Below are 27,663 nucleotides of genomic sequence, written 5' to 3'. Positions count from 1 at the left end.
TCCCTGCTGGATACATTTGTGGTCCTTTCTACCCTCCCAATACCTTCTACAGAGCTTTGCACACAGTAGGTAGTTAATAGTTATTTGTTGAACAGGTTAATGAGTGAATCAGTAAATAGAATGATGACTAAATATATTTCTTTTATATGCTCCTAAGATCCTGGGAACCAGCACTTTAGAGGGAGACTTTTTGGGAAGACCATTAGTATCCTGGAAAATATCCAGAACAAGGTGCTGGGGAGTTCTTATATTTCTCCAATTTTGGGAGAAGTACATTTGGGGATAGACACGAAATAAACAGAGCAGGAAGGAGAAGTTTTTTTTTTTTTTTAATAAAAAATAATTCCTTTTTTAAATGAACTTTACAAATGAAATTGGACACAAACCCTGTAGCATTTGGCAGTGCATTCTGACGTCCCTCAGAAGTACAAGGTAAACTCCACTAAATATCAATAAATAAACAGGCATTGTAACAGGATAGCTTAAACTTCATATTTAAACTATATAAGCACTGTATCATAAGCATTTAAGCACGAGCACAAGAAACAAAACACAAGATTTTGCAGATGACTCCTGTTTTCAGTGTGTATTATTACATCCTAATAAGAGCTTTCTGATGATAAATCACATCTAGATGGCAACTTTTTTTTTTTGTGGGGGGGGTGGGTGGGATGTTCTGGTCCTGTGAGATCATTAGTATAGGCAACTCCCAGTATGGAAACCTCATTGTATTGATGTAGATTAGCAAACTGTTTTCTGGATCACTGAAAAGTTAAGTGATTTGCACAATTGCACACACTCAATATGTGTTAGAGGCTAGACTTGAACCTGGATTTTCTTAACTGTCAGGATGGTTCTCTATTGATTCCTTAATAGTTTCTGTCCCTTAATAGAAACTCTAAGAATAACCACAGTATCATGATTTAGAACTTAAAGAATTCAGAGACCATCTTGTTTAACCCTTCTTCATCCCATCTTACAGATGAGGAAAAGAGACTGAGAGATTAAGTCCTCTTTCCAAAAGTCAGCTAGGTGAGAAAGGGATGGAATACCAGACTTCAAGATAAGAAGACCTGAATTCAATTCTGCTTCGGCCATTACTACCAATGTGATCTTAATTAAGTCATCTCTTTTAAGCCTCAGTTTCCTCCTCTGTAAAATGGAGATAGCAGTAACATCTAATTTGCAGGATTGTTTTAAGGATAACACTTAAATTGCTTTGCAAACCTTAAATATAACTGGTAGATAGCTATAAAGAGGGAGAACTTGAATTCGAATCCAGTTCCTCTGACATGAAAGTAATCATTGCTTTACTGGAATAATGTACTTAAGATTTGAATCTGGATTCTACTGCTTATTACCTATGTGACTTTGGACAAGTCATTTTTACCAACCTGGGCCTCAGTTTTCTACTCTGTAAAATGATAAGGTAGGATTTGATGACTGAAGTCCCTTTCAGCTCTAAATCGACAAGTCTGTGTTTTTTTTTCTCTCTCTCTCTCTCTCCAGCTCTGGCTGTCCCTGATATTTGTAATATTCTCTTCCCCATCATTTCTGCCATTCCCCTACAGTTTTCCTGGCTTTCCTTTAAGTTCCAGCCAAAATGCCACTTTCTTTAAGAAGCTTTTTCTAACTCTTATCAATGCTAGTCCCTTCCCTCTGCTGATTATCTCCTATTTATCCTGTCTATAGTTTTAAAAAAAGTTATTTACATGTTTTCTTCCCTACCAGTAGAGACTATCATAGGCTTTGAATCTCCAGCACCAAGCATAGTACCTGGCACATCCAGACATTTAATAATGCTCATTGGCTGACTGACTGACTTTTAACAATCGATAGGCTTGTTTTTTTTTTTTTTTTTTTAAACAAATAGATTAACATTAATACATTCAAGAGGATTGTTGTCCCCGTTAGTCTCATTGGGAAGTCACACGCCTATTGCAATGAGACTACCCTTGTTCATTATGTCTGGGGACTCATCTGTAATGTCATTCTGAGCCGATGGTTCTTTGGGATTCCTTCAGAGGTGGCATATTCATTCCTTGAGAATCAGGATAGTAGAGTGGACAGCATGCTCAATGATGAGGTTAGGAAGATGAGCTCAGATTCTGTTTCTCATGTTTATAGCTACATGATCTTGGGCAAATCACTTAACTTAATCTCAGTTTCCTCATGTGTAAAGGGGAATGATAATATCTCTAGTACCTTTTTCAAAGAATTTTGTGAGCAAGTATGAGTAAAGTGCTTTGTAACCTTTAAAAGGCTAAAGAACCATCAATTTATTATTATTATTTTTAGAAGATGGATTTTATTTTTGGAAACAAAAAGCCAAAAGCCATTTGGAGTCAATTTTGGAACAAAGCTGGGGAATCCTGATTTTATGTGAGGATAGGGGAGGATTGAAAGCTGCATATGATGTTAAAATAACACCACTAATTAAAAAATTATTTGGAGTAGCGTGTAAACTAGTTAAAGATGATTACAGGTTCTGAGCTGGAAGCATTCTTCTTGTTGTTTGTCCTTCATTCTCAAAGAGGACCATGTCATCAGGGAGATGACGCCATGACATGCAAATGAATTGGATTTAAGTGAGGGAGAATTGGGCAAGGTCACCTGCCTCACTTTCCCCTCCACAGCCATCTGGATCCAGTGGCCAGATATAGTTCAAGATGACTGGAGATGGCCCTTGATGAAGTGGGAGACCTTGGCCTTTTTAAGCTAAATTGGGAAATGTTCTTAGAGGTCATCCGGCAACTCCCCAAGGGAAGTCTCTAAATTGTTGGCGCAATCACAACCCCATGAGGATATGGGTTGCCTCCCCAGGTGAAGTGACAGTTTCATATACCTATGCAAGTTCCAGTATTAACTAACACTCAGTGTAGTTTTATTCCAGTCACATCATCTCAGAGCTCCTCTAGGGTTCTGGTCACCTCTTCACTTGGGTTTGAGCCCATAGAAAACAAGGCATTTAATCTACCTTCCAGATTTGAGAGTCATAGTTCAAATCCTGAAATTCAGTGGAGGCCCTGAAAGGGTCAAGAACCCCACGTTGTTTTTGCTTGAAATACCGTGAACTTTTAAATTTCAATTCTAATTCAATCCAATGTCAACCACTCATCTGTGCTACATCCAGTGAGCAAGAGGAGATTGCCAAGTCTTCCAGGCATGTACTTCCTCTTGAAACCCTAGAAAGTTTGGTGACTCTGGAAATCTTAAGAAATCCTTCTGCCCTCATTTATTTCTTCCTTCAAAGTCATTTTCATCTCTACACCCACCCCTGAAGCTTCCCTTTAGGAGCGAATGTGGAAAATCTTTTTGAAAGCTTTTTTGAAGTTCTCATTGCAGAGGGGATAAATGAGGGGGTTCAGCGTAGAGTTGATGTAGCCCAGCCACATAGTGAACATCTGGACATCTTCATTGCAGCATTTTTTGCAATAAGCAATGACCATGAAAAAGATGAAGTATGGGATCCAGCAGAGAATAAAGGCTGCCATGATGCAGCCCAACTGTTTGGCAGCTTTCCGCTCCCGATTCATATGCAACCCCTTTATGTATTGTCTGGAATGGGAGCGAAGTCTCTTCCAGGTGAATGTCAGGTAATCCAGACCAAAGGTTGCTTTGGTCTTGGCTTGGTCTTCAGCAGACATGACTGTGGCTGATTCAGCAATAGCATTGGAGTCTATTGGGTTGGAGGGTGCTTCGGCAAATATGGTCTCCTCAGATGTCTCACTGGCATATTGAGTGGCTGGAGATAACTCCTTGGAGTTTGATTGGCTCTCGTGAATGGACATGTATTTTTCAGTCTCCTCCATCCCTGGTTCAGCCTGCACAAGATCAACATGGTAGTAGTGATCTTTGACCACCACTTCCCCCTCCTCTTGTTCAAAACCTTTAGGGGCTTTCTCCTCTGGAGACAACTCTCTTGCTGGGTCCTGGGTCTTTGGAGGGATGCTGTTATTAATTGGATAGAAGTTGTCTTCTGGTTTCCTTTTCAAAGCCTCCAGGCTGGCATCTTTCCCCTGCTTTGGGAGGCAGATCCTGTGTTTTTTGTGATTCACAGTACCCTCTGAGAAAGAAGGGAAGGACCCGTTGATGAATTCTCGGTGCTGGCAATGCTGCCGGACAGCCCTGTAGATCCTGGAATAGAACCAGAGCATCAGCAAGGTGGGCAAGTAGAAGTTAATGATGGCAGTCATCACTTTGAACCAAGTGACCTTGTAGAAATCGGTCTCACACTTGTCCCCAAAAACATTATCATACGATTTGCTCGTGTTGTTATCTGACCAAAAGCTTCTCCATCCCAGAATAGGGATGATCCACAGGGAGGCCAGGAACCAGGTGATCAGGATGGTGATTGTTGCCCTGGTCTTGGTGCGATACCGTAGGTACTTGAGTGGCTGCTGGACAGAGCGATAGCGGTCAATGCACAGGATGAAGACACTAAAAATGGAGGCTGTGCTTGCCACGTAGTCCATGGAGAGCCAGAAGAGGCAGAGGGGCCGCACCAGAGACTTCAGCAGATATACAATGTTCAGAGGCATGACCGCAGCGCCTACGATCAGGTCGGCCACGGAAAGGCTCACGATGTACAGGTTGCCCACAGTGTGCAGCTTCTTCTCCGTCCTCACCGCATAGAGCACCAGCAGGTTGAGCCCCACCGTAACCAGGGAAATGGTGCTCAGGACCACCACCAGGGGCACCAAGTGCGGCTTATTCGCAATATCAGTCCTGTTGACCTCACACATGGTTCCTTCTTGGAGCCGGTAGGAGATGGGAGGAAGAGGAAGCTCTCACTTCTTCCGGTGACTTTCTGGAAGAAGACAGAGAGTGAAATCAGTGAGTGCTTTGGAGGGTATTTACAGTATGGCACAGCTGCGGTACCAGGATTTACAACTGTCCTCGGGCATCACCATCTGTTTAATGGAAAGAGGTGTCTGTTAGAACAGAGCGCATCTCTGATTATTGGGGTTACAGATGTGTGACTGGTGCTGGCTCGTGAAGTCTTAGACACATCCTATCACCTTTGCTTGACTATAAAATGAAAGGGAAGACGAAAAGGGAATAAACTTTTCTATACGCCTACTCTGTGCTAAGTGCTTTATAAATATTATCTTATTGATTATCTCACTTGGAGAGACTAGATTAGATCAGGAGTTCTAGCAGCAACGAATAAGAACAGCATATTAGGAGTCCAGGAATTAAAAAAAAATTTTTTAAACTAACTTTAAGTGAAGTTTATCATTTCACTCACTTATTTAAAGACATTCTCAAAAGGGGTTCATTGCCTTTATCAGATTGTCAAAGACTGTCAAAAAATTGGTTTCAGTTTAGATGATTTCTTATGTTTCTTCTAATTTTAAAATGCTGATTTTTTTTTTATGATAATCCTGATTTTCCCCTTACCTTTTTGACTATTCTTTAGCTGGTTTCTCTTTTAAAAACTTAAACTTGTAAAGTTTTTAAAAACTTAAGTTCCCTTCCCAGAAAGATGGGTATGTCACAAAGTATAATTGCTGCCTATGTTTATTATGTTATGGAATTAATCAAGTTCCATAACTTAAAGTTTTTATGAATGAGTCTCCTAAATTTATACTTTAAACCTTGATTTTTCTCCATAGTTATTGAGCAAGCTTCTCTGGCAAGTCCATTTAGTAATGATCTCTTTGTCCTTTAAAAGTACAATGTTTGTTTATCAATTTTGATTTATTATACACTTTATGTATTATGAGGTTACCTTTTTATGTTCACATTTTGTAATCTAACTGTACCACAGGCTACTCCAGGAGAAGTTCTGAGACCCACTTAGCAGAGAACCATGCTTCATACTTTTCTAAAAAATTGAGACAATCATTTGTCAACTCTGTCTTTCTTGCTATTATCTCCCTTTCTTTTCTTTTCTTTCCTTCTCCCTCTTTCTCTCCCTTTTTGCTTTTTTCCCTTCATCTCTCCATTTAAAACATTTTTCAGTTCACAAGTATTCATTTTTTTTTTTTTTTTGCTTTCATCCTCTACCTCTTCCAACTGGGAAAAAAGAAAAACAAAACTCTTATAAAAATATGGATAATCAAATTAAACAAATTCCCATATTGGTCATGTTCAAAAAAATATATGTCTCATTCTGCATCTTGAATCCATCATTTCCTGTCAGGAGGTAGGAAACATATGAGTTATTTCTTTTTCTCAAATTTAGCCTTAAAATCTCAATATAATTTTTTTTTTCATTTTTGACTCCTTTGTTACAGTTCTTCAGGAAGAGGTGGTCCTTCTCTTTGCCAAGGCCAACTCCTCCACTTGTACCCTTGACCCCATCCCTTTCTTTTTTTTCAAGATCTTACTCCTTGAATCCTGTGTTGCCTCTCCCTATTTTTCAATTTCTCCTTTTCCATTGGTTCCTTTTTTTTTGCTTACTCCAAATATGCCCAGACCTCTTCTACTCTTCATTTTACCATTCTCTCAAATTATCATCCTGTAGCTCTCCTTCCTTTTAAAGAAAGTTATCTATTGAAACTCATCACCTCCACCTTCTGTTATTTCTCCACCCGTTTTAGTTATTATTCCATTTCTACCAATCAATTGCTTTCCCCTTTGAGGAAGATCCACAGAAATAGTATGATACAGTCCAAAGTGTACTGCTTTTGAAGTCATAGGTCTTGCATTCAAATTTGAGCTCTGCTGTGGCTCTTCCTTGGTGGAAGACCTTGGTTCTTTATCTGTACAGTAAGGTAGTTGGACTAGATGGCCAGTGAGGTCCTTCCCAGTTTTAAATTTTATTATTCTATTAACAGTGATCTTTCCATTGTTAAATACACTGGCCTTTTCTTAGTTCTCATCCATTTTGACTTTTTCTTAGCATCTCTAATATTGATAATGACTCCCTTCTCTGAAACAGTCTCTCTCTCTCTCTCTGGGTTTTCCTGACATTGCTTTCTCTTGTTTTTACTCTTCCCTATTTGACCAATTCTCAGGCTAACTGATAGGATCACCATTCTGCCTACAGTGGCCCCTGTGTAGGAATGTATTCAGGGCTTTGCCCTTAATCAGATGCTAGACAGGGGCAGAACTAGGGCACTTAGTAGTTACATGACTACAAAGGCTTATTGACTGTTCATTGGATGTTGTCCTCTACCCAACCTCTTCTTGGCAACTTATGAATCCCCAAATCTTCCAAAGGAGAACCACACATGTTGGCAACTGCTATCCAGGAGTCCTTAGGGCTTCACTTAAGCTTCCTGTAATATGGTCTAGGCTTTTCTGGAGCCTGCAGTACTGGACTGACTCCATTAGGGATAATTCTACCATTCCTTCCAGGAGGAGTTGTATTTTTCATAGAAAACTCCAGAAATCTGAAAAACTTTGAAAATCCAAAGGAGTGAAGTCCTGATGGGATCCGAAAGTATCTCAGGAATGAGGAGACAATTCTGGACACAGAAGTCTATCCAGAGTCCCTCAGTATTTCTGGCCATATAGGAGTACAGATACATGCTGCTTTCATAAACCTAAGGACCAAAAGGCTAGTTTCCTTACAACAACCATCATGATTGGTAGTCAGTGCTTTAAGGTATGCAATGTGCTTTACAAATATCTCACTTTGTCCTCAAAACAACCCTGGAGAGGGGAGGGGGAACAGATGCTGGTATTGTTCCTATTTTATAGAGAAGGCAATTGAGGAAAACAAATTGAGCATTACACAGTTAGCCAGTAGGCATATGAGGCTGTATTTGAACTCAGCTCTTCTTAATTCCAAGTTTAGCATCTCTATGCCTTTAAGGAATAAATGAGGGACAGCATTCTGTGTAGTTGTTTGATTGTTGGCAAATGGGGAGAATAAAAACAGGACTATTTATGTCACAGGGCTAACATAGAAATCAAAGCTCTTTGTAAACCTTACAGAGGATTATTATTTTTGATGTCTCTCTCATGCTTGTTAAAGAAAGATACAAGATACAGATTTTTCTGACCTTGTGATACAGAGCCATCAGTGCCCTAGTCCCAAGACCTCACTCAGGTAGCATGACATGCAGCCTAATGCACATGCCTTTACCAGGGACATACACCATGTAGGGCAATATAGACAAACTCCCCTTGAATGTCTATAGTGACAGTTAATGATATCTCACTGGGATGCTAATTCTATTCTTGACAGTTCTAATTATGAGTTCTTTATATTTAGCTGAATCTGCTTTCAATATAACTTTTAGACACAGTCTACAGCTTCTTCCATAAAATAGCTCTTCAAATATTTGAGAACTGTTATCATCATACCCTTCATTCTTTACTTGGCTAAATGTCCTCAGTTCCTTATAGGCCATAATAAATTAGGTTCAGATGAGGTTCAAATTCTGAACTATAGAGCAGTTTGCTCTTCTCCTTCATGAATTTATTTATTTTATTGTATAATTCTGTCATTAAATTAGCAAGAATATTGACTTTCTAAAGGAATGAAGTGACCCCTCCTTTTTTTATTGCCTTCATCCAAGAACTGGTCTCCTTCGAGTCTCAGATAAAATCCCATCTTCTATAAGAAGCCCTTCCTGAAATCCTCTGAATGCTAAAGACTCTGTTAATTATTTCTTAGTCACTCTGACTATGTTTGTTTGTACCTAGTTGTTTGCATGCTGTCTTTCCCATTAGACTGTCCACACTCTGAGGACAGGGACAGTCTTTTGTCTATCTTTGTATCCCCAAAGCTTAGGATAGTTCCTGGCACAAAGTAGGAACTTCATAAATGCTGATTGTCTACAATTGGCTTGAATCCAGTTCTGTTAGTACTTGTTTTACAATCACTCTTGCAACCAAGGATGTAAATGTTTAACAGGATCTCAGGGCGTGGAAGGTGGGGGGAAATGTGTCTATAACAGACTTTTAAGCTTAATCTTCATTTTATCCTCCACTTTCTTAAGTCTAGATAATCAACAAAACAATAAATCAAGTCCTGATTTGTGGTGTTCACTAATTTCTGAGATTACACTGAAACTTTAACAACCATATCTCTAATGGGTAAGAACTGATTCCCGCATATACTGTCTTCATCCCTTCCTTTTCTTCCTTTCCCACAGTCAAAACACTCCAAACTCTAAGTGTGATTGGTCCATACCACAATTGTTTGCCCTTGAGGTTTACAGCTTTATCCCCTTGCTGTCTTCTGCAATTTAAAGGATTCCCCTTCCCCAAAGTCCAAGTAGAAGCCAGCAACCTGGAGAGCAGAGGCTGGGGTGAAGCTAGCTTGTAGAGTGTCCTAGAACCAAGTGTTAAATTTTCAAGGTGAGCATTCATATCTGGGAAATTGGCCGACACTACACATTGTCTTGATTTATAATTTTGTTGATTAGAATTAAAAAATGGGACTTCTGGTGCCAAGGTGGGAAAGTGACGATCCTCTGGAGCCCTCCCAAATTCCCTTTAAAACATCTACAAAACTACATCAGAATTGATCTAGGAGCAGGGAAGCAGCTCACCAAAGCTTCACCCCAACCATTCCACCCCAGCACAAGCCACCAGACAGGCCTTGACCCTCATTGTCGAGTAGTAGTAAAATTTTCTTCTCTGGCTAGTCAGCAGCAAGACCCCACCCCTGGGGCATTAAACCTCACTCTCAGGGGAGGTTAGTGAGAAGGCCCTACCCCCAGCACAAGCCAAAAGGGGAGTCTACCCCCAGAAAAAGCAAGCAGCTAAGTCTTGACACTGAGTGAAAACCAGAACTAAGACCAGAACCTCAGCTCTGGGCCTCAGTTTGGGATGGTGCAGGATCAGAGCCCAACTCACATAAAAACACCAAGTTTCAAAAAAGGCAGAAAAAATGAGCAAAAAAACCCCAAAAGAGCTTTACTAATGATAATCAAGACATAAACTTCTAGAAGAGGGCAGTAGTGTCAAAATGACTGTATGTGAAGCCTCAAAGAAAAATGTAATTTGGTCTCAGACCAAAAAAAAAAAAAAAAAAAAAAAAAAAAGAATTCTGGGAAGAACTTAAAAAATTTTTTTAAAAAGCAAATTAGATAAATTGAAGAAAAATTTCAAAAAGAAATTAGAGTAATGCAAGAGAATCAAGAAAAAAGAGTCAATAACATGGGAAAAGATAAACGAAAAATACTGAGGGGAAAAAAACTCCCTCCCCCCCCCCAAAAAAAAAGTACAAAAGTAACTGAAGAAACTGATTCCTTAAAAATTATAATTGAGCAAATGGAAATTAATAACTCTGTGAGACATTAAGATATGATAAAACAAAATCAAAAAGGTAAAAAAAAATAGAAGAAAATTCCTCACTGAAAAACAACTGACCAAGAAAATCCAGGAGAGATAATATAAGAATTATTAAACTACTAGCAGCCTGGTAGTTAACCCCCACCCCCACCCCCCAAAAAAAGCATGAGAAACATCTTTCAAGAAATTACCAAAGAAAACTGCCCTGATATATTAGAATCAGAGGGCAAAATGGAAATGGAAAGAATTCACTTATCCCTCCCTGAAAGAGGTCCCAAAATGAAAACTCTGGAGAACAGTACAGCCAAATCCCAGATTCATAAATCAACAAGTATGGCATAATAGCCAAAAAGAAACAATTCAAATATTATGGAGCTACCTCAGGATTACACAGGATTTAATAACTTACATTATTAAAAAAGTGAAGGGCCTGGAATATGATATACAAGGAGGCAAAGGAGTTAGGATCACAACCAATAATTACCTACCCAGCAAATTGGATATATTCTTTCAGGAGGAAAATGGAAATTTAACAAAACAGAGGACTTTAAAGGCATTTTTAATTAAAAGATCAGAGCTAAATAAGAAATTTTACCTCCAAATACAAGACTTAAAAGAAATACAAATAGGTAAAAAAAGAAATAAATAGAAAAAAAGAAATTCAATATTTCTATATGGTAAGATGTTTGTAAGTAACTCAACATTTATTACTATAAGAATGATTAGAAGGAGTATATGTCGACAGAGTGTATGGATATAAGGAGACTTTAATATGGTATCCAAAAAAAAAAAAAAACAAAATAAAGAAGTGAGAAAGTAAATTGCACTGGAAGGAGGATAAACTATATCACACAATGGAGAGGAAGATGTAGTAGTGGTGGTATTAGGCAGAGCCTAAACCTTATTCTCATCAGAATCTGTTCAAATAACAAAAACCCAATTGTATGGTAATCTCTCTTACCCTAAAAGGAAGTAAAAAAAGGGATGGGGATAATAGAAGGAGGTAGGGAAATGATAAGAGGAAGGGTATATTGGGGAAGGCAGTGACCAGAAGTAAAACACTTGTGAGAAAGGAAAGAATGGAAATAAGAGAGAGGGGCACCAAGAAGAGAAAAATAGCACAGAGGGAAATATGTGAATGGAATGAACTCATCCATAAAACAGAAATGGATAGCAAGATGGATTAAAAAACAGAATTCTACAATGTGTTTCCAAAAAAAACGTTTGAAGCAGAGAGGTTCATAAAGGTAAAGGACTGAGCAGAATCTATTATGCTTAAAAAAAAAAAAAGAGCAGGGATAGCAATCATGATTTCAGATAAAGCAAAAGCAGAAATAGATCTAGTGAAAAGAGAAAAAGAGAACCATTGAGCTAATAAATAAAGCTAGAAAATGGTTTTATTAAAAATAATAAAATAGATAAAGCACTGTTAATTTGATTTTACAAAGAAAAGAAGAAAAATTACTAGTATCAAAAATGAAAGGCATGAACATATCACCAATGAAAAGGTAATTAAAGTAATTCTTAGGAGTTATTTTGTCCTTATATCATTAATATATATATATATATATATATAAAAGGTCAATAAATTGGGCATGTATCTAAAAAAAACTAGAAAAAGAATTAAAAAGTCTTCAATTAAATGCCAAATTAAAAATCTTGAAAATCAAAGAAAGGACTAACAAAATTTAAAGCAATAAAACCATTGAGCTAATAAATAAAGCTAGAAAATGCTTTTATTAAAAAATAATAAAATAGATAAAGCACTGTTAATTTGATTTTAAAAAGAAAAGAAAAATAAATTACTAGTATCAAAAATGAAAGGCATGAACATACCACCAATGAAAAGATAATTAAAGCAATTCTTAGGAGTTATTTTGTCTAATTATACCCCTATAAATCTGATAATCTAAATGACATGTATGAATATTTACACAAATATAAATTACCCAGATTAAGAGAAGAAATAAAATACTTAAATAATTTGGTCTTAGAAAAAGAAATTGAACCTGCCATAAATGAACTCTCTAAGAAAAAAATTTCCAGGACCAGATGGATGCACAAGTGAATTCCACCAAACATTTAAAGGACAATCAATCCTAAAACCATATAAACTACTTGGAAAAATAGGCAAGAAGGAAATCAACCAAATTTCTTGTATGACACTAATATGGTGCTGATACCCAAACCAGAAAGAGGTAAAGAGAAAGAAAATTATAGGCCAATATCCTTAATGAATATTGATGCAAAAATTTTAAATAAGACACTAGCAGAGAGATAACACATCAGAGGCATCATACACTATGACGAGGTGAAATTTATATCAGGAATGCAGGGCTTCTTCAATATTAGGAAAACTATCAGCATAATTGACCATATCAATAATGAACCCACAGAAATCATATGATTATCTCAATAGATGCGGGAAAAATCTTTGACAAAATACAGTACCTATTCCTATTAAAAATACTAGATATCATAGGAATAAATGGAATTTTAAGATAAATTCCAAGATAAATTTCTAAGATAATAAAATTCTAAGATAAATTTATCTTAAATTGATAAGTACAGATTATCTAAAACTATCAGCAAATGTTATCTGTAAAGGATATGAGCTAGAAGTCTTCCCAGTACAATCAAGGATGAAACAAAGATATCCATTATCTTCTATTAATATTGTAACAAAAATGTTAGCTATGCCCATCAGAGAAGAAAAAGAATTTAAAGGAATTAGAATAGAAAATGAGAAAACAAAATTATTGCTCTTTGCAGATGATATGATGTTACACTTAGAAAATCCTAGAGAACCAATTAAAACTACTTGAACTACTTGAAATTATTAACAAGCTTAGCAAAGTCACAGAGTACAAAATAAACCCACATAAATCATTAGTATTTTTACGTATTGCCAACAAAGTCTAGTAAGAAAGGGAAATTCCATTTACATAACTATAGATATTATAAAATTCTTGGGAATCTACCTGCCACGACAAACCCAGGAATTATATGCATAAATAAAGTGAGATCTAAATAATAGGAGAAATATTAATTGCTCCTGGGTAAGCAGAGGCAATATAACAAAAATGATAATTCTACCTAAATTAATCTATTCAGTGCCATACCAGCCAAACTATCAAAAATCATTTTATAGAGCGTTAAAAAAATAACATCTGAAACAAAGCTGAGAAGCTCCAGGATATCAAGGGAATCAATTAAAAAAATTAAACTACATTATAAAGTGGTAATTATCAAAACAATCTGGTATTGGCTTAGAAATAGAGTGGTGGATCTGTGGAATAGATTTGGTACAAATTACATTTTAGTAAATGGCCATAGTAATCTAGTATCGGATAAACCCCAAGAGTCAAGCCTTTGGAACAAAAACTCAGTATTTGAGAAATACTGGTGGGAAAACTGGAGAACAGTGTGACAGAAATTAGGTTTGAACCAACATCTTCATACTGCATACCTGGATAAGGTCAAAAAGGATACATGATTTACACAGAAAGGGTGATACCATAAGGAAATTAAAGGAGCAAATAGTTTGTATGTCAAATTTATGGATAAGGGAGGATTTTAAGACCAACAAAGATACAGAGTATTACAAAATATAAAATAGATAATTTTGATTATATAAAATTACAACGTTTTGCAGAAACAAGACCAAATTTATAAAGAAAGCAGAAAGCTGGGGGAAAATTTTTTTATAAGTATCTCTGATAAAAGCCTCATTTGTCAAATATATAGAGAACAGAGTCAAATTTATAAAAATGCAAGTCATTCCTTAATTGAGAAATGGTCAAAGGATATGAACAGGCAATTTTCAGAAAAAGAAATCAAAGCTATCTATAATCATATGAAAAAAATGCTCTAAATCACTGTTGATAACAGAAATGCAAATTAGAACAACTCCAAGGTACCACCTACCAGAGTAGATTATATAATTAAAAAAAAAAAAAAGGAAAATGTTGGATGTTGGAAAACTGGGACACTAATGCACTTTTGGTGGCATTATAAAGTGCTCCAACTATTCTGGAGAGCAATTTGGAACTACGCCAAAAGGGCTATTAACCTGTGCAATACCATTGCTAGATCTATATCCCCCAAAGACAGCCAAAAAAAGGGTATAGGACCTATTTGTACAAAGCTATAGCAGCTATTTTTGTGGTGGCCAAAAATTAGAAATGAAGGGATGCCTATCAGTTGTAGAATGGCTAAACAAGCTATGATATATGATTGTAATGGAATATTATTGTGCTAGAAAAAATGACAAGCAGGATAATTTTAGAAAAACCCAAGAAAGACTTACATGAATTCATGTATAGTGAAGTCAACAGATCCAAGAGAACATTGTAAACAGTAACAGCAATATTGTACGATGATTGTGAATGATTTAGCTATTCTCAGAAATACAATGATCCGTCATTCTCATACTATCTGCCTTCAGAGAAAGAACTAATATTGATTGAATACAGATGGAAGCATGCTATTTTTAATTTTTTCTTTCTCTTTTTTCTTTCGAATCTTATACAAACTGACTAATATAGAAATGCTTAACATAATTGCATACGTATAACCTATGTCAGATTGCTTATCATCTCATGGGGAGAGGGCAAGAAGGAGATAGAACTGGGAACTCAAAACTTTAAATTAAAATGTTAAAAACTGGGAAAAAAAAGAAAAAAGGGAAATATATGGAGCAGAATTTGTGAAGCATGTTGCTAATATAAATTAATCAATAAAAATTTATTAAACTCCTTAAAAGATGTGCCTAATGCACATGTCTTTACCAGGGACATACACCACAGAGGGGAATATAGACAAACTCCCCTTGAATGTCTATAGTGACAGTTAATGATATCTCACTGGGATGCTAATTCTATTCTTGACAGTTCTAATTACAAGTATGAATTCTTTATATTTAGCTGAATCTGCTTTCAGTATAACTTCTAGACACGGTTTACAGCCTCTTCCATAAGATAGCTCTTCAAATATTTGAGAACTGTTATCATCATACCCCTCATTCTTTACTTGGCTAAATGTCCTCAATTCCTTATAGGCCATAATAAATTAGGTTCAGATGAGGTTCAAATTCTGAACTATAGAGCAGTTTGCTCTTCTCCTTCATGCATTTATTTATTTATTTTATTATATAATTCTGTCGTTAAATCAGCAGGAATATTGACTCTCTAAAGTAGTAAAGTGACCCCTCCTACTTTTTCATTGCCTTCATCCAAGAACTGGTCTCTTCAAGTTTCAGATAAAATCCCATCTTCTATAAGAAGCCCTTCCTGAAATCCTCTGAATGTTAAAAGACTCTGTTAATTATTTCTTAGTCACCCTGACTATGTTTTGTTTGTACCTAGTTGTTTGCATGCTGTCTTTCCCATTAGACTGAACACCTTCTGAGGACAGGGACAGTCTTTTGTCTATCTTTGTATCCCCAGAGCTTAGGATAGTTCCTGGCACAAAGGAGGAACTTCATAAATGCTGATTGTTTACAATTTGCTTGAATCCAGTTTTGTTAATACTTGTTTTACAATCACTCTTGCAACTAAGGATGTAAATGTTTAACAAGATCTCAGGGAATAGAAGGTGGGGGGAAATGTGTCTATAACAGACTTTTAAGCTTAATCTTCATTTTATCTTCCACTTTCTTAAGTCTAGATAATCAATAAAACAATAAATCAAGTCCTGATTTGCAGTGTTCGCTAATTTCTGAGGTTACACTGAAACTTTAACAACCATCTCTCTAATGAGTAAGAACTGACTCCAGCATATACTGCCTGCATCCCACAATTGTTTGCCCCTGAGGTTTCTATACCTCTTCCCCTTGTTGTTCTCAGCAATATAAAGGACTTCCCTTCCCCAAATCTAGGTAGAAGCCAGCAAGGAAGATCTGAGGGTGGGGTGGAGCTGGCTTGTGGAACTTCCTAGAGGCAAATGTTAATTTTTTTCTTTTTCTTTTTTTTTGCTGAGGCAATTGGGGTTAAGTGACTTGCCCAGGGTCACAAAGCCAGGAAGTGTTAAATGGCTGAGATCAAATTTGAACTCAGGCCCTCCTGACTTCAGGGCTGGTGTTCTATCCACTGCGCCCACCTAGCTTGCCCCCATGTGTTAAATTTTTAAGGTGTTATTCATATCTAGGAAATTGGCTGACACTAAAACATCAAGTTTTGACTCATTTTTTTGATTGTTTAGAATTGATAAAATGATGGAAAAATGTTAATAATATAGAATAAGCTTGAAAGTGTGCCCTACATACTTTTTTTCACCTGGGCATTTGCCTGGACACTGAACATCTGGTGGATTGGGAGTTAGGAGAAGTGGGCTCTTGGTCTAGTTTTATTGCTTATTACCTCCACAACCATGGACATTTCTCTGAAAGTCAATTTCCTCATTTGTTAAATATGTATAATTGCATCTACCCTGTTAACTTCCACAGGATTGTTGTGAAATTCAACTTCATTAGTGGATATGAAAGTACTTTGAAACTGGTAACTTATATGGACATAAGGGATGATGATTAAGAGAGAGAATGATGATTGGGGGGGGGGGGGGAGGAGATAGAGGTTGCAGGAAGAATTCCCGCATCTATGATCCCTCCAGGGGAAAGATGTCCAATGCATATGGAGATGGGAAGCAGGTGTCTTCCGCCTGGGTGACCTGCTTCAGCTTCTAGAGGGTAAAGATGATGAGCCTCGGATTCTCACCATCATCATTGATTGTCTTGGACCTTGGACAAAGGGAACAAAAGCTTTCTGGGAAATGCTTGTCTTCCAAAAGTCTGTTTGTTCTGGAGAGCATAGCTACTTTTATGGTTTGTTAGCTCCTCTCTTCTGTTGGCCAACTCAAGGGCCTGGTGTCCCAGGGGAAACAGTCAGACCTCACACAAAGAAGAAGGCTCCAATTTTAGCCAGGCTCTTCTGAGATGGGGCCATGAGACTCACCCTCAACACACCCATCTCAGCCCCGAGCTCCCAGGCCAAAAGCTGAGTTGTTAACTAGCCATCTGGAGAGATGAGGGTCTTGTTCTCCAACTGGAGGGGGGTGTCTTGTGGATTTTGGTGTTAGGAATTCAATCAAGTAAAACAGAAAGAAAGAAAATTACTCTCATGGCAAAAAGGAAAGGAATAGCCAAAGAAGAAAAGAAAAGGAGAAGACAGGACAGGAGAGTTACTTTAGTTTGTTCATCTAGAATTTTGACCCTTCAGGAAAACTGATAGGAGTAGAAAAGGTAAATTATCATAGGAAAGCCAATCTGTCATTTATGATTAAGAGACCTTGAAGGTAATCTAGTCTAACTTTCCAATTTTATATGTAAGGGAATGGATTTGTGAAAACTGTATAGGGAAGAAGAGGCAAAGTCAAGTTTTGAACCCAGGTCCTTTGATTAACTCTGGCAGTCTTTTATATCCCACTGACTACAGAGAGTAACTTAAATGATAAAGGGTTTAAGAGGTTGAAGTGTGAGGTTACATGTCAAAATTCTACTCAGAATTAAACTCAAATGCTGTCTTTTTCAGAAGATTTCCATGATTTCCTCCTGATTAGATGTGATTTCCCTTCTCCTTTGAACCTTCATAATATGATGTTCTTTATCACATTCTGCCTTTTATTATAATTATTTGTGTACTTGTTTCATCTTCCCAATAAAACTATTACTTCCTTGAGGACAAGAAAGTTATCTTGTATAGGGCTTTTCATGAAAGAGTCAATCAGTAAATGTGAAAGATTAATCATTCAATAAATAGTTCAATAAATTCATAAATAAATTCAATAAATAAATAGTTGTTAAATGCTATGTGCCAGGCACTATGCTAAGCACTGGGATCATGAAAGGAGGCAAGAGACAACTTCTTGGGAGTTTACAAAATTAAATAAATTACCCTACTCCAGAAAGATGAAGGCTGAGGGATAGCATTTAAAGTCTTTCTCTATGAGATACCAAACTTCACGAATATTCCTCCTCCTACTCTATGTTCCAGTAAAACCAATGTTTTTGCTGTCCCCTACATATGACAAACCATGTAGTGGCCATTTTTCATGCTTTCTTAATTCTATCTCTTGGAGTTCTGAGTTTTTTCAAGGCTCAATTAAAGTGTCATCTGCTATATGAGATTTTTTTCTTCCTTTCTTCTTCCTTTTTTCCTTTCCTCCTTTCATTCTTTCCTTCCTTCCTTTTAAACTTTATTATTCTTTTTTGGTCTGCATTTTCTTTTTTGTTGCTGTTATTGCAGTTAATGGTATTTTATTTTTTCCAATTACATGTAAAGATAGTTTTTAAAATTCATTTTTATAAGATTTTAAGTTCTATATTTTTCTCTCTCCTTTCCTTTCCTCCCTCCTCAAGACAGCAAACAATCTGATATAGGCTAAATATGTACAATCATGTTAAACATATTTCCATATTAGTCATATTGTAAAATAAGAATCAGAACAAAAGGGAAAACCATGAGAAAGAAAAAAAACAGACAATAAATTTTAAAAAGTGAAAACAGCATGCTTTGATCTCCTCAGATTCCATTGTCCTTTCTCTGGATGTAGAGAGCATTTTCCATCACAAATCTATTGGAATTGTTTTGGATCATTGTATTGCTGAGAAGAACTAAGTCTAACATAGCTGATCATCACTCAAAATGTTACTGTTATTGTATACAATTTTATCCTGGATCTGCTCACTTCACTCAGCATCAGTTCATGTAAGTCTTTCTAGGTTTTTCTGAAATCCTCCTGCTATGAGATCTTTTTTGATCCCTCTGAGTTATTAATAACTCTTTCTCTGTAGAAATGATTCCACATATATTTTGCATTACCTGATGTATGGGCATGTTGTGTCATTCTAAGTAGACCAATGGATGGAGTGTTAGACTTGATGTCAAGAGGAAGTGAATTCAAATCAAGTCACAGGTACTTTTTAGATATAACATTACAAGTCACTTAATCTCTGTCTACCTCATATATAAATTAGGGATAATAATAGTATCTACTTCTCAGAACTGTTGTGGGACCAAGTGAGATAATATTTGTAAAGAGCTTTGCAAACCTTGAGGTGATAATATAAATGCTAACAATTATTATTATTATTATTATTCTAGTAGAATATAAGTTTGTTGAGGAAAGAATGTTGTACGTTTGCCACCTAGCATAATGTCTACACCTAAGCAAGCACTTAATTGCTTGTTGATTTGAAGAAAATTCATGAAATTGAAGTATATAAAATATGAAGGGAATAGTTGTGATGTAGATGGAATTGTTTATATAATCTTAGAATCCAAGTATTAATAGCATTGTTGAATGAATAGCTATTGTTGAAATAGCTTTCAAACCAGAAGAATGTAGGACAAATAAAAGGAATTCCCATTTCATGGAGCAGGCAATTAATTTGTGAAAAATGTAATTGTAGATAATCTGGTTGTTCAAGATGAAAAGAGAAGCATTTAAAAAAACTGTAGATGAGCTCATAGAAAGTAGATAATGGGATCATTAGAAGATATCTTGGAGGCCATCAATTTTATCTCCCTCATTTTACAGATGGAGAAATTGAGGCAAAGAAGAGTTAAATGATTTTCCCACAGTTACACAGCTAATTAATATTTGAGGTAGGATTTGAACCTGTCTTTTTTATTCCAAGTCTATTGCCCTGTCTATTATACATACTGCTTTTTAATTCATAATGGTTAATTAACTGGATTAAGGGAAATTAGAATGTTTTGTACAGGTCTCTTATATAGAAGCTGACATCATGGATTATAAACCATGTTCAAGAAAGCCTTTGTTAGGTCTGTCACTCATTCATTCATTAAACATTTATAATAGGTTTTTACCTACTATATGCTAAGCACTGAGATTACAAAAAGAGTCAAAAATCAGTCAGTGTCTTCAAGGAGTTTATCATCTGATGAGAGAAACAGCATGGAAGCAAATATGTACAAAGCAAGCTCTCTACAGGATAAATAGGAAATAATTAACAGAGGGAATATGCTGGAATTTAGAGGGGTTGGGGAAGGATTCCTCTAGATTTACAGGGGTCCTCAAACTTTTTAAATAGGGGGCCAGTTCACTGTCTCTTAGACTGTTGGAGGGCCGGACTATAGTAAAAACAAAAACTTTGTTTTGTGGGCTTTAAATAAAGAAACTTCATAGCCCTGGGTGAGGGGGATAGACGTCCTCAGCTGCCGCATCTGGCCCATGGGCTGTAGTTTGAGCACCCCTGCTCTAGAAGATGGGATTTTAGTTGAGATTTAAAGGAAGCCAGGGAGATGAGTAGTTGTAGTGGAGATAGGAGAGCATTCAAGACTTGGGGCACAACCAGAGAAAATAGCAGAAGCTGAGCGATAAGGGTGTCCTGTTTGTGGAATAGCCAGGAAGCCAGTGTCTCTGAATGGAAGAATATGGGTTGAAGAATAAGATGTTAAGAAGACTAGATATTATTGTTCTGTTAGAAATGACCAACAGGATGATTTCAGAAAGGCCTGGAGAGTCTTACACGAACTGATGCTGAGTGAAACGAGTAGGGCCAAGAGATCATTACATACTTCAACAATAATACTAGATGATGACCAGTTTCCAATGGAGCAGTAATGAACTGAATCAGCTATGTCCAGCAAAAGAACTCTGGGAGATGACTAAAAACCATTACATTGAATTCCCAATCCCTATATTTATGCCCACCTGCATTTTTGATTCCCTTCACAAGCTAATTGTACAATATTTCAGAGTCTGATTCTTTTTGTACAGCAAAATAACGGTTTGGTCATGAATACTTATTGTGTATCTAATTTATATTTTAATATATTTAATATCTACTGGTCATCCTGCCATCTGGGGGAGGGGGTGAGGGGTAAGAGGGGAAAAATTGGAACAAGAGGTTTGGCAATTGTTAATGCTGTAAAGTTACCTATACATATAACCTGTAAATAAAAGGCTATTAAATTAAAAAAAAAAAAAAAAAAGACTAGAAAGGTAAGAAGGGGACTGGTTATAAAAGGCTTTGAAGGTCAAATAGAACTTTGTATTAGATCCCGGAGCTGATAGGGAGCCATTGGAGTATACTTGGGTGGATGAGGGTGACATGATGAGACCTGCATTGGGTTAGATGGTCTATAGTGTGATACTTTCTGACAGTTGTTGGTTATCATAGTTAATTTGCTAATCTTATATTGTTACGAACATTAACAATAACAATTTCCATTTATTTCCAAATTTCTGTTTGCCCCCGGAATGCTATTTCTCTTTTTTTTATTTCACCTATAGTTTGCTGATTGTTTGAAAACAAGATATTTCAACCAGACCTCTGCATACCTCTCTTGTTCTCCACAATCTTTGAATCCTGGCTTTAATTCTCCACACCTCTAAAATCACCCTGTTATTGTTTCTTATAGAACAATAACATTCTATAGCATTCATTCTAGCCACTACCAAGAGGGCTGCCACAAACATTTTGGCACATACAAGGCCCTTTCTCTTCTTTAGTATCTACTTGGGGTATAAGCCCAGTAGTAACACTGCTGGATCAAAGGGTATGCACAGTTTGGTAACTTTTTGAGCATGGTTCCAAATTGCTCTCCAGAATGATTGGATCAGTTCACAATTCCACCAACAATGTATTAGTGTCCCAGTTTCCCCACATCCCCTCCAACATTCATCATTATTTTTTCCTGTGGATGTGGCTCTTTTCAACAGTGATTTAGGCTAATTCTAGTAGATTTATGATGGAGAAGACATCTGCACCCAGAAAGAGGACTGGGGGGAATTGAGTGTGGATCATGACATAGCATTGTCACTTTTTTCTTTTTGTTTGCTTGCATTTTGTTTTCTTTCTTTCTTTTCCCTTTTTTGATCTGATTTTTCTTGGCAGTATGATAATCATGGAAATATGTATAGAAGAATTTCACATGTTTAACATATATTGGGTTACTTGCTGTCCAAGGGAGTGGATAGGGGGGAGGAAGGGAGAAAAAATTTGGAACACAAGGCTTTGCAAGGGTAAATGTTGAAAACTATGCATATGTTTTTAAAATAAAAAAGTTTTAATAAATAATCAGCAATGGAGATGAACTTGTTTGTCTCGCTATGTTGAGTCCCCTCCAATTCTATGGCAAGATTTAGGCTCTACTTCTTCACAGACTCAGTTTTAGTCCAATATATTGATGACCTATTGCTAATGTCTGTCAGAGGAATAGTCATCATCTTCTCTCTCAGCTCTACCACAGGGCACCTGAGGTCTCCCTCAGTATTCAAAGATCCAGTGGGGTAAGCCTCAGGTAAAGTAGCTTGGATTTGTTTTATCTGATGGTACACATTCCCTTTCCCCCAAAACGCATACAGGCAATCCAACGAAGAAGCAGGTACAGGCTATTTTAGAGCTGCTGAATAGTGTCATCAATGAATTCTATCATTTGGTGAAATAACTAAATCTCTTGTTGCTTTGACAAAAGAATAAATTCCAGAGCCTCTGCAACTTAATCACGAGCATTTCACTACTTAAAAAAGCATGAATATCTGCTCCAGCTCTAGGACTCCATCTACAATAAGCCCTTCACTCTTATTGTGTATGAACAAAGGAGGGTGGCTTTGGGTCTCCTCACACTGGGACCCACCACTTGCCCTGGAGCTTATTGTTCAGCTCAGCTCTTAAGGAGTGGCTTCTAATGCACCACACTGGCTCCTGACTTTGTAGCTACTGCCCTTTTAGTGGAGAAAACTTGTGATCTTCTGGGAAAATCCTTTAACCATTCAGTGTCCTCACAAGGTTGAGACTTTGCCGCTATGTCTCCATACCCAATTTTTTTTCTGGCTTGTTGGGTATGAAATGCCTTTATTTAGGAAGGAAAATGTTATAATTCAGAAGTGCTCTGTTCTTAACCCTGCAATGGTGCTCCCTGACCTCCCTACCCCAGGTGAGTCTATATGACTGTCCCTCTGTTGTTGACTTGGATGGGAAGCCTCATAGTGACCTTGTTGATGTCCCTATTCAATATAGATTTGATCTTCTATAGAGATGGCCCCTCCTTTATGAAGGATAGAGAATATTTTATAGGAATCACAGTTGTTTCTGCTTACAGTGCTCAGTGCTCAGACTGCTGAACTAATTGTCTCCCAGGCCTGTTGTCTTGCTGCTGTCATGAATGTCACCCTATATACCAACTCATTATGATTTTGGAAAACCGTGCCATGCAATTGGGATGTTGTGCTTACAGTGAGGATTAACTTCTTTTGGTAAAGTTATGACTAATCCTATCTTTTATAATTTATTTATTTTTAATACACATTGCTTTATGAATCATGTTGGGAGAGAAAAATCAGAGCAAAAGGGAAAAAACCAGGAGAGAGATTTAAAAAAACACAAAAAGAGAAGTGAACATAGCATGTGTTGATTTATATTCAGTCTCTTTAGTTCTTTTTCTGGGTGCAAATGGCATTTTTGACCCAAAGTCTATTGGGATTCCTTTGGATCACTGAACCACTGAAAAAAAAACCCAAATCTTTCATTGTTGATCATCATGCATTCTTGCTGTTATTATGTACAATGTATTCCTAATTCTGCTTGTTTCACTCTGTATCAATTCATGTAAATCTTTCCAGGCCTTTCTAAAATCAGCTTGTTCATGATTTTTTATAGAAAAATAATATTCCATTACCTTCATATACCATAACTTGTTCAGCCATTCTCCAATTGATGGACATCTACTCATTTTCCAATTCACACAAAAAGAGCTGCTCCAAACATTTTTGCACATGTAGGTCCTTTTTCTTCCTTTATGTTTTCCTTGGGATACAGACCCAGGAATGGCACTGCTGGATCAAAGTTTTATATGCAGTTTTATAGCCTTCTGGGTATAGTTCCAGATTGCCCTTCAGAATGGTTGGATCATTTCACAACTCCACCACCAATGTATTAGTGTCCCAGTTATCCCACAACTCCTCCAACATTTATCATTATCTTTTCCTGTCATCTTAGCCAATCTGAGAGGTATGAGGTAGGACCTGCAAGTTATTTTAATTTGCATTTCTCTAATCAGTAGTAATTTAAAAGCATTTTTTCATATGACTTTAGATGATTTTAATTTCATCATCTGAAAATTATCTGTTCACATTCTTTGATCATTTATCAGTTGGGGGTATGACTTGTATTCTTATAAATTTGACACAATTCTTTATATATTTTAGAAATGAGACCTTTATTGGAAACACTGGCTGTAAAGATTTTCCTCCCAGATTTGTACTTCCTTTTTAATCTTATTTCTATTGGTTTTGTTTGTGCAAAATCTTTTTAATTTAATGTAATCAAAGTTCTCCATTTTGCTTTTCTTAGTTTTCTCTAGTTCCTCTTTGTTCATAAATTCCTCCCTTCTCCAAAAGATATGATAAGTAAATTATCCCTTGTTCTCCTATTCTGTTTATGGTATTATCATTTATGCCCACATCATGTATCCATTTTGACTTTATTTTGGTATAGAGTGTGAGAGGTAAATGTATTCTATGCTGACTTTCTGACATATTATTTTCCAGTTTTCCCAGAAATTTTTGTCAAATAATGAGTTCTTATTCCAGAAGCTGGACTTTGGGGGATTATCAAATGCCAGATTGTTATAGGCCTTGATTATTGTGTCTTGTATATATCACCTCTTCCACTGATCCACCACTCTTATTTCTTAGCCAATACCAAATGGTTTTAATGACTGATGCTTTAATTAATACAGTTTTAGCTTTGATACTGCTGAGCCACCATAGTTATGGTCAATTCTAACTTAGAGATCTTCTTTCTGCCATAAAACCGTTCATAGTATTTGCTATATAGTGCATTGTTCTGCTCATACAAATGGAAGTGATTCTATTTCCCTTGGAAATGCCCGAGTGGATGCAGCTGCCAAATATTCAGCTATGGAATGCTGCTTTTGTTTTCCTTCCTCAAGAATCTTTATCATCTTCAGGGAAGCCTTGAAACAATCCTGATGCTACTTAATCTTCCCCACAAAGAGATTGAAGTGGAGAAATGGAATGTGGAACAGGTATTTGGGGGCTGGGTCACTTCTGTAGGTGAACCACTCCTTCCTTGGAGTTTTTATCATCAGACTTGTCTTTCAATTCATTCTGGCGTCTTTATGGCAAGCAGGAAATAGTCAATTCAATTAGACATGGGTAGTATTACCTCCTGTACCCATTACCTCCTGGAATCATCTCAGTTGCTGCCCATATAACTTCAAATTTTCCCAGTGTCTGGTCTTTAATCAACATGTCTTTAAGAGTATCACTTTTGGTGGCTGTCTCCTTACTTATACACTTTTTGAGCATTTACAAATAGACTTTGTAAACATGTCCAAGACAGGACATTTAAAACATTGTTGATCAATTAACTCATTGTGTAAGAAACTTTCTCTATTTAAAAATATCTATTAATTATTAATAATCTCTATTTTAAAAAGCGTCTCTCTATTTCAAAAGCTACTGTTGCTTTTGTTACTAAAATGTTGCTTAGAAGAATTGTGCTCAGATATGGCCCACTTGCTCATATTGACTAATACAACTTTTTCTTTACTGAAAACTATCTAAGTATATAACTATTTCTTTACTGACTCTATCCCTTCCCAAATTCCACACTTCGTATCATCCCCACAGTTCTGGTCAGGTTGAACATATGATTTAAGGGAATTAAAATCCTTTATTGGCAAACTGTTCTGAAACTCATTTGAAATGATGTTCTCCCTTTGGCTCTGTTCAATTTAAGAAGAGCAAGGGATGAATGTATATAATCCCTTATGAAATGCTTTTTGGATATCCTCCTATGAAATAAAAACATTTTCTTTGGTGCACACCTCATTGTTTAGAAGGGATATTTCTTTTTTAAAATTTAAATACAATTGGCATACATATTTATGCAATTATCCTGCTGCACAAGAAGAATCAGATCAAAAAGGAAAAAAAATGAGAAGTAAAATAAAATTCAAGCAAACAACAACAAAGAAGTGAAAATGCTATGTTGTGGTCCACTCTCAGTTCCCACAGTCCTCTCTCTGGGTGTAGATGGCTCTCATCATCATAAGATCATTGGAACTGGCCTTAATCGGCTCATTGTTGAGAACAGCCACTTCCATCAGAATTAATCATCATATAGTTTTGTTGTTGCCATGTACAATGATCTCCTGGTTCTGCTCATTTCACTCAGCATCAGTTCATGTAAGTCTCTCCAGGCTTCTCTAAAATCATCCTGCTGATTCTTTCTTACAGAACAATAATATTCCATAAAATTCATACACCACAACTTATTCAACCATCCCACAACTGATGGGCATCCACTCAGTTTCCAGTTTCTTGTCACTACAAAAAGGGCTGCTACAAACATTTTGGCACATATGGGTCCCTTTTGCAGGGGATATTTCTTTTACCTCCTACATTTGGGAATTACAGCATAGATTAAAGAAACTTCAGCAAATAGGAGTGATGGTACAGACTGACCCACTGATCTTCTTCCTCAATGACTTTCATTACTATATTTACATTAAAATTTTCATTCAACCAATGGAGTCAAAACTGCTTGGGAGGGACCATTTCAAGTCCTGTTTATAAGTCCAACAGTCATGAAGACAGGAGAAAGGGACTCATAGATTCATTGCTCACACATAAAATCTATGCCATTTTCTAATCAATGTTCCTAGGAAAATCTTCTGAGGGTTTTCTCAATAAGATTCATTTAAATGTTAAAGAATCACTTTAGTCTAGTAAGTATGAATGATTTTCATTATTTTAGCATTTACTAGCTTTGTGCTTTTATATTTCATAATGGCATTAGAAAGACCATATCACACACCATGGTTGTATTTTTTAGTGCTGTTACCTCATGTTTGTCATGGAGATATTTTCCCTTTAAATTATATTTGCCCTTATGAAGGGAAGGCAAAGGCAACTTTCTTATTTCCTTCTCAGTAGAAACTGTCTGTTGCTTAGTAATTTCAACACTTTTTGCTGTTTTTCACCATGAAATGGGGATCAAGAAAAGCTACTCAGAACCATAGGCCTCCCTTGACATACATCCAGGGCCAGTTGGGGTTCAAAACTCTGCTTTCCACTAGCCCATTAGCTTCTAGCCCACTAACTGTAAGACTGAAAAGGATGGAAGTCTTATTTGTGATCCTAAGTTAATATGCTAGAAATAAAATGACAGATTTCTTTTTTGCTGTTCTAGAAAGTCTTTCTCCTCTGATGAGGAAACCACAGTTAATAGTGTTACTATAACCTATCCGTGATAATGCCAGTTTTTTCAAGGAGCAGGTAGTGTGTGTATGATACCAAGCTTTCTTTTTCTTTTAAACAGCCACTGATAGGTGGGTTCATTATTTCCATGCCAGAGACAAATACTCATATTGCCTCATTAAAAATTATGCCTAAGCAAGCCCTTGGTTATAATACAAGCTTCAACAATAATACTGGTAACAATTTTCCTACAACTATTCCTGAATTCAT

At 36.6% G+C, this 27,663-nt stretch overlaps 1 protein-coding gene across 4 annotated transcripts in view; it reads right to left on the bottom strand.

Annotated features, from left to right (window-relative positions):
- Positions 1–2,652: 2,652 nt before the first annotated feature.
- HRH1 (histamine receptor H1) overlaps positions 2,653–27,663 on the bottom strand; it is a 137,923-nt gene continuing 112,912 nt past the window's right edge. For all 4 annotated transcript variants that reach the window (XM_031955233.1, XM_031955240.1, XM_031955247.1 and 1 more), the window contains one exon: positions 2,653–4,810. In XM_031955233.1, coding sequence (XP_031811093.1) covers positions 3,291–4,745 — 1,455 coding nt within the window. In that variant the 5' untranslated portion in view covers positions 4,746–4,810 and the 3' untranslated portion in view covers positions 2,653–3,290. The remainder of the gene's footprint in view (positions 4,811–27,663) is intronic.

The sequence above is a fragment of the Sarcophilus harrisii genome, chromosome 1 (assembly GCF_902635505.1).
Source record: "Sarcophilus harrisii chromosome 1, mSarHar1.11, whole genome shotgun sequence".
Lineage (NCBI taxonomy): Eukaryota > Metazoa > Chordata > Mammalia > Dasyuromorphia > Dasyuridae > Sarcophilus > Sarcophilus harrisii.
This window is presented reverse-complemented; position numbering and strand designations above follow the sequence as displayed.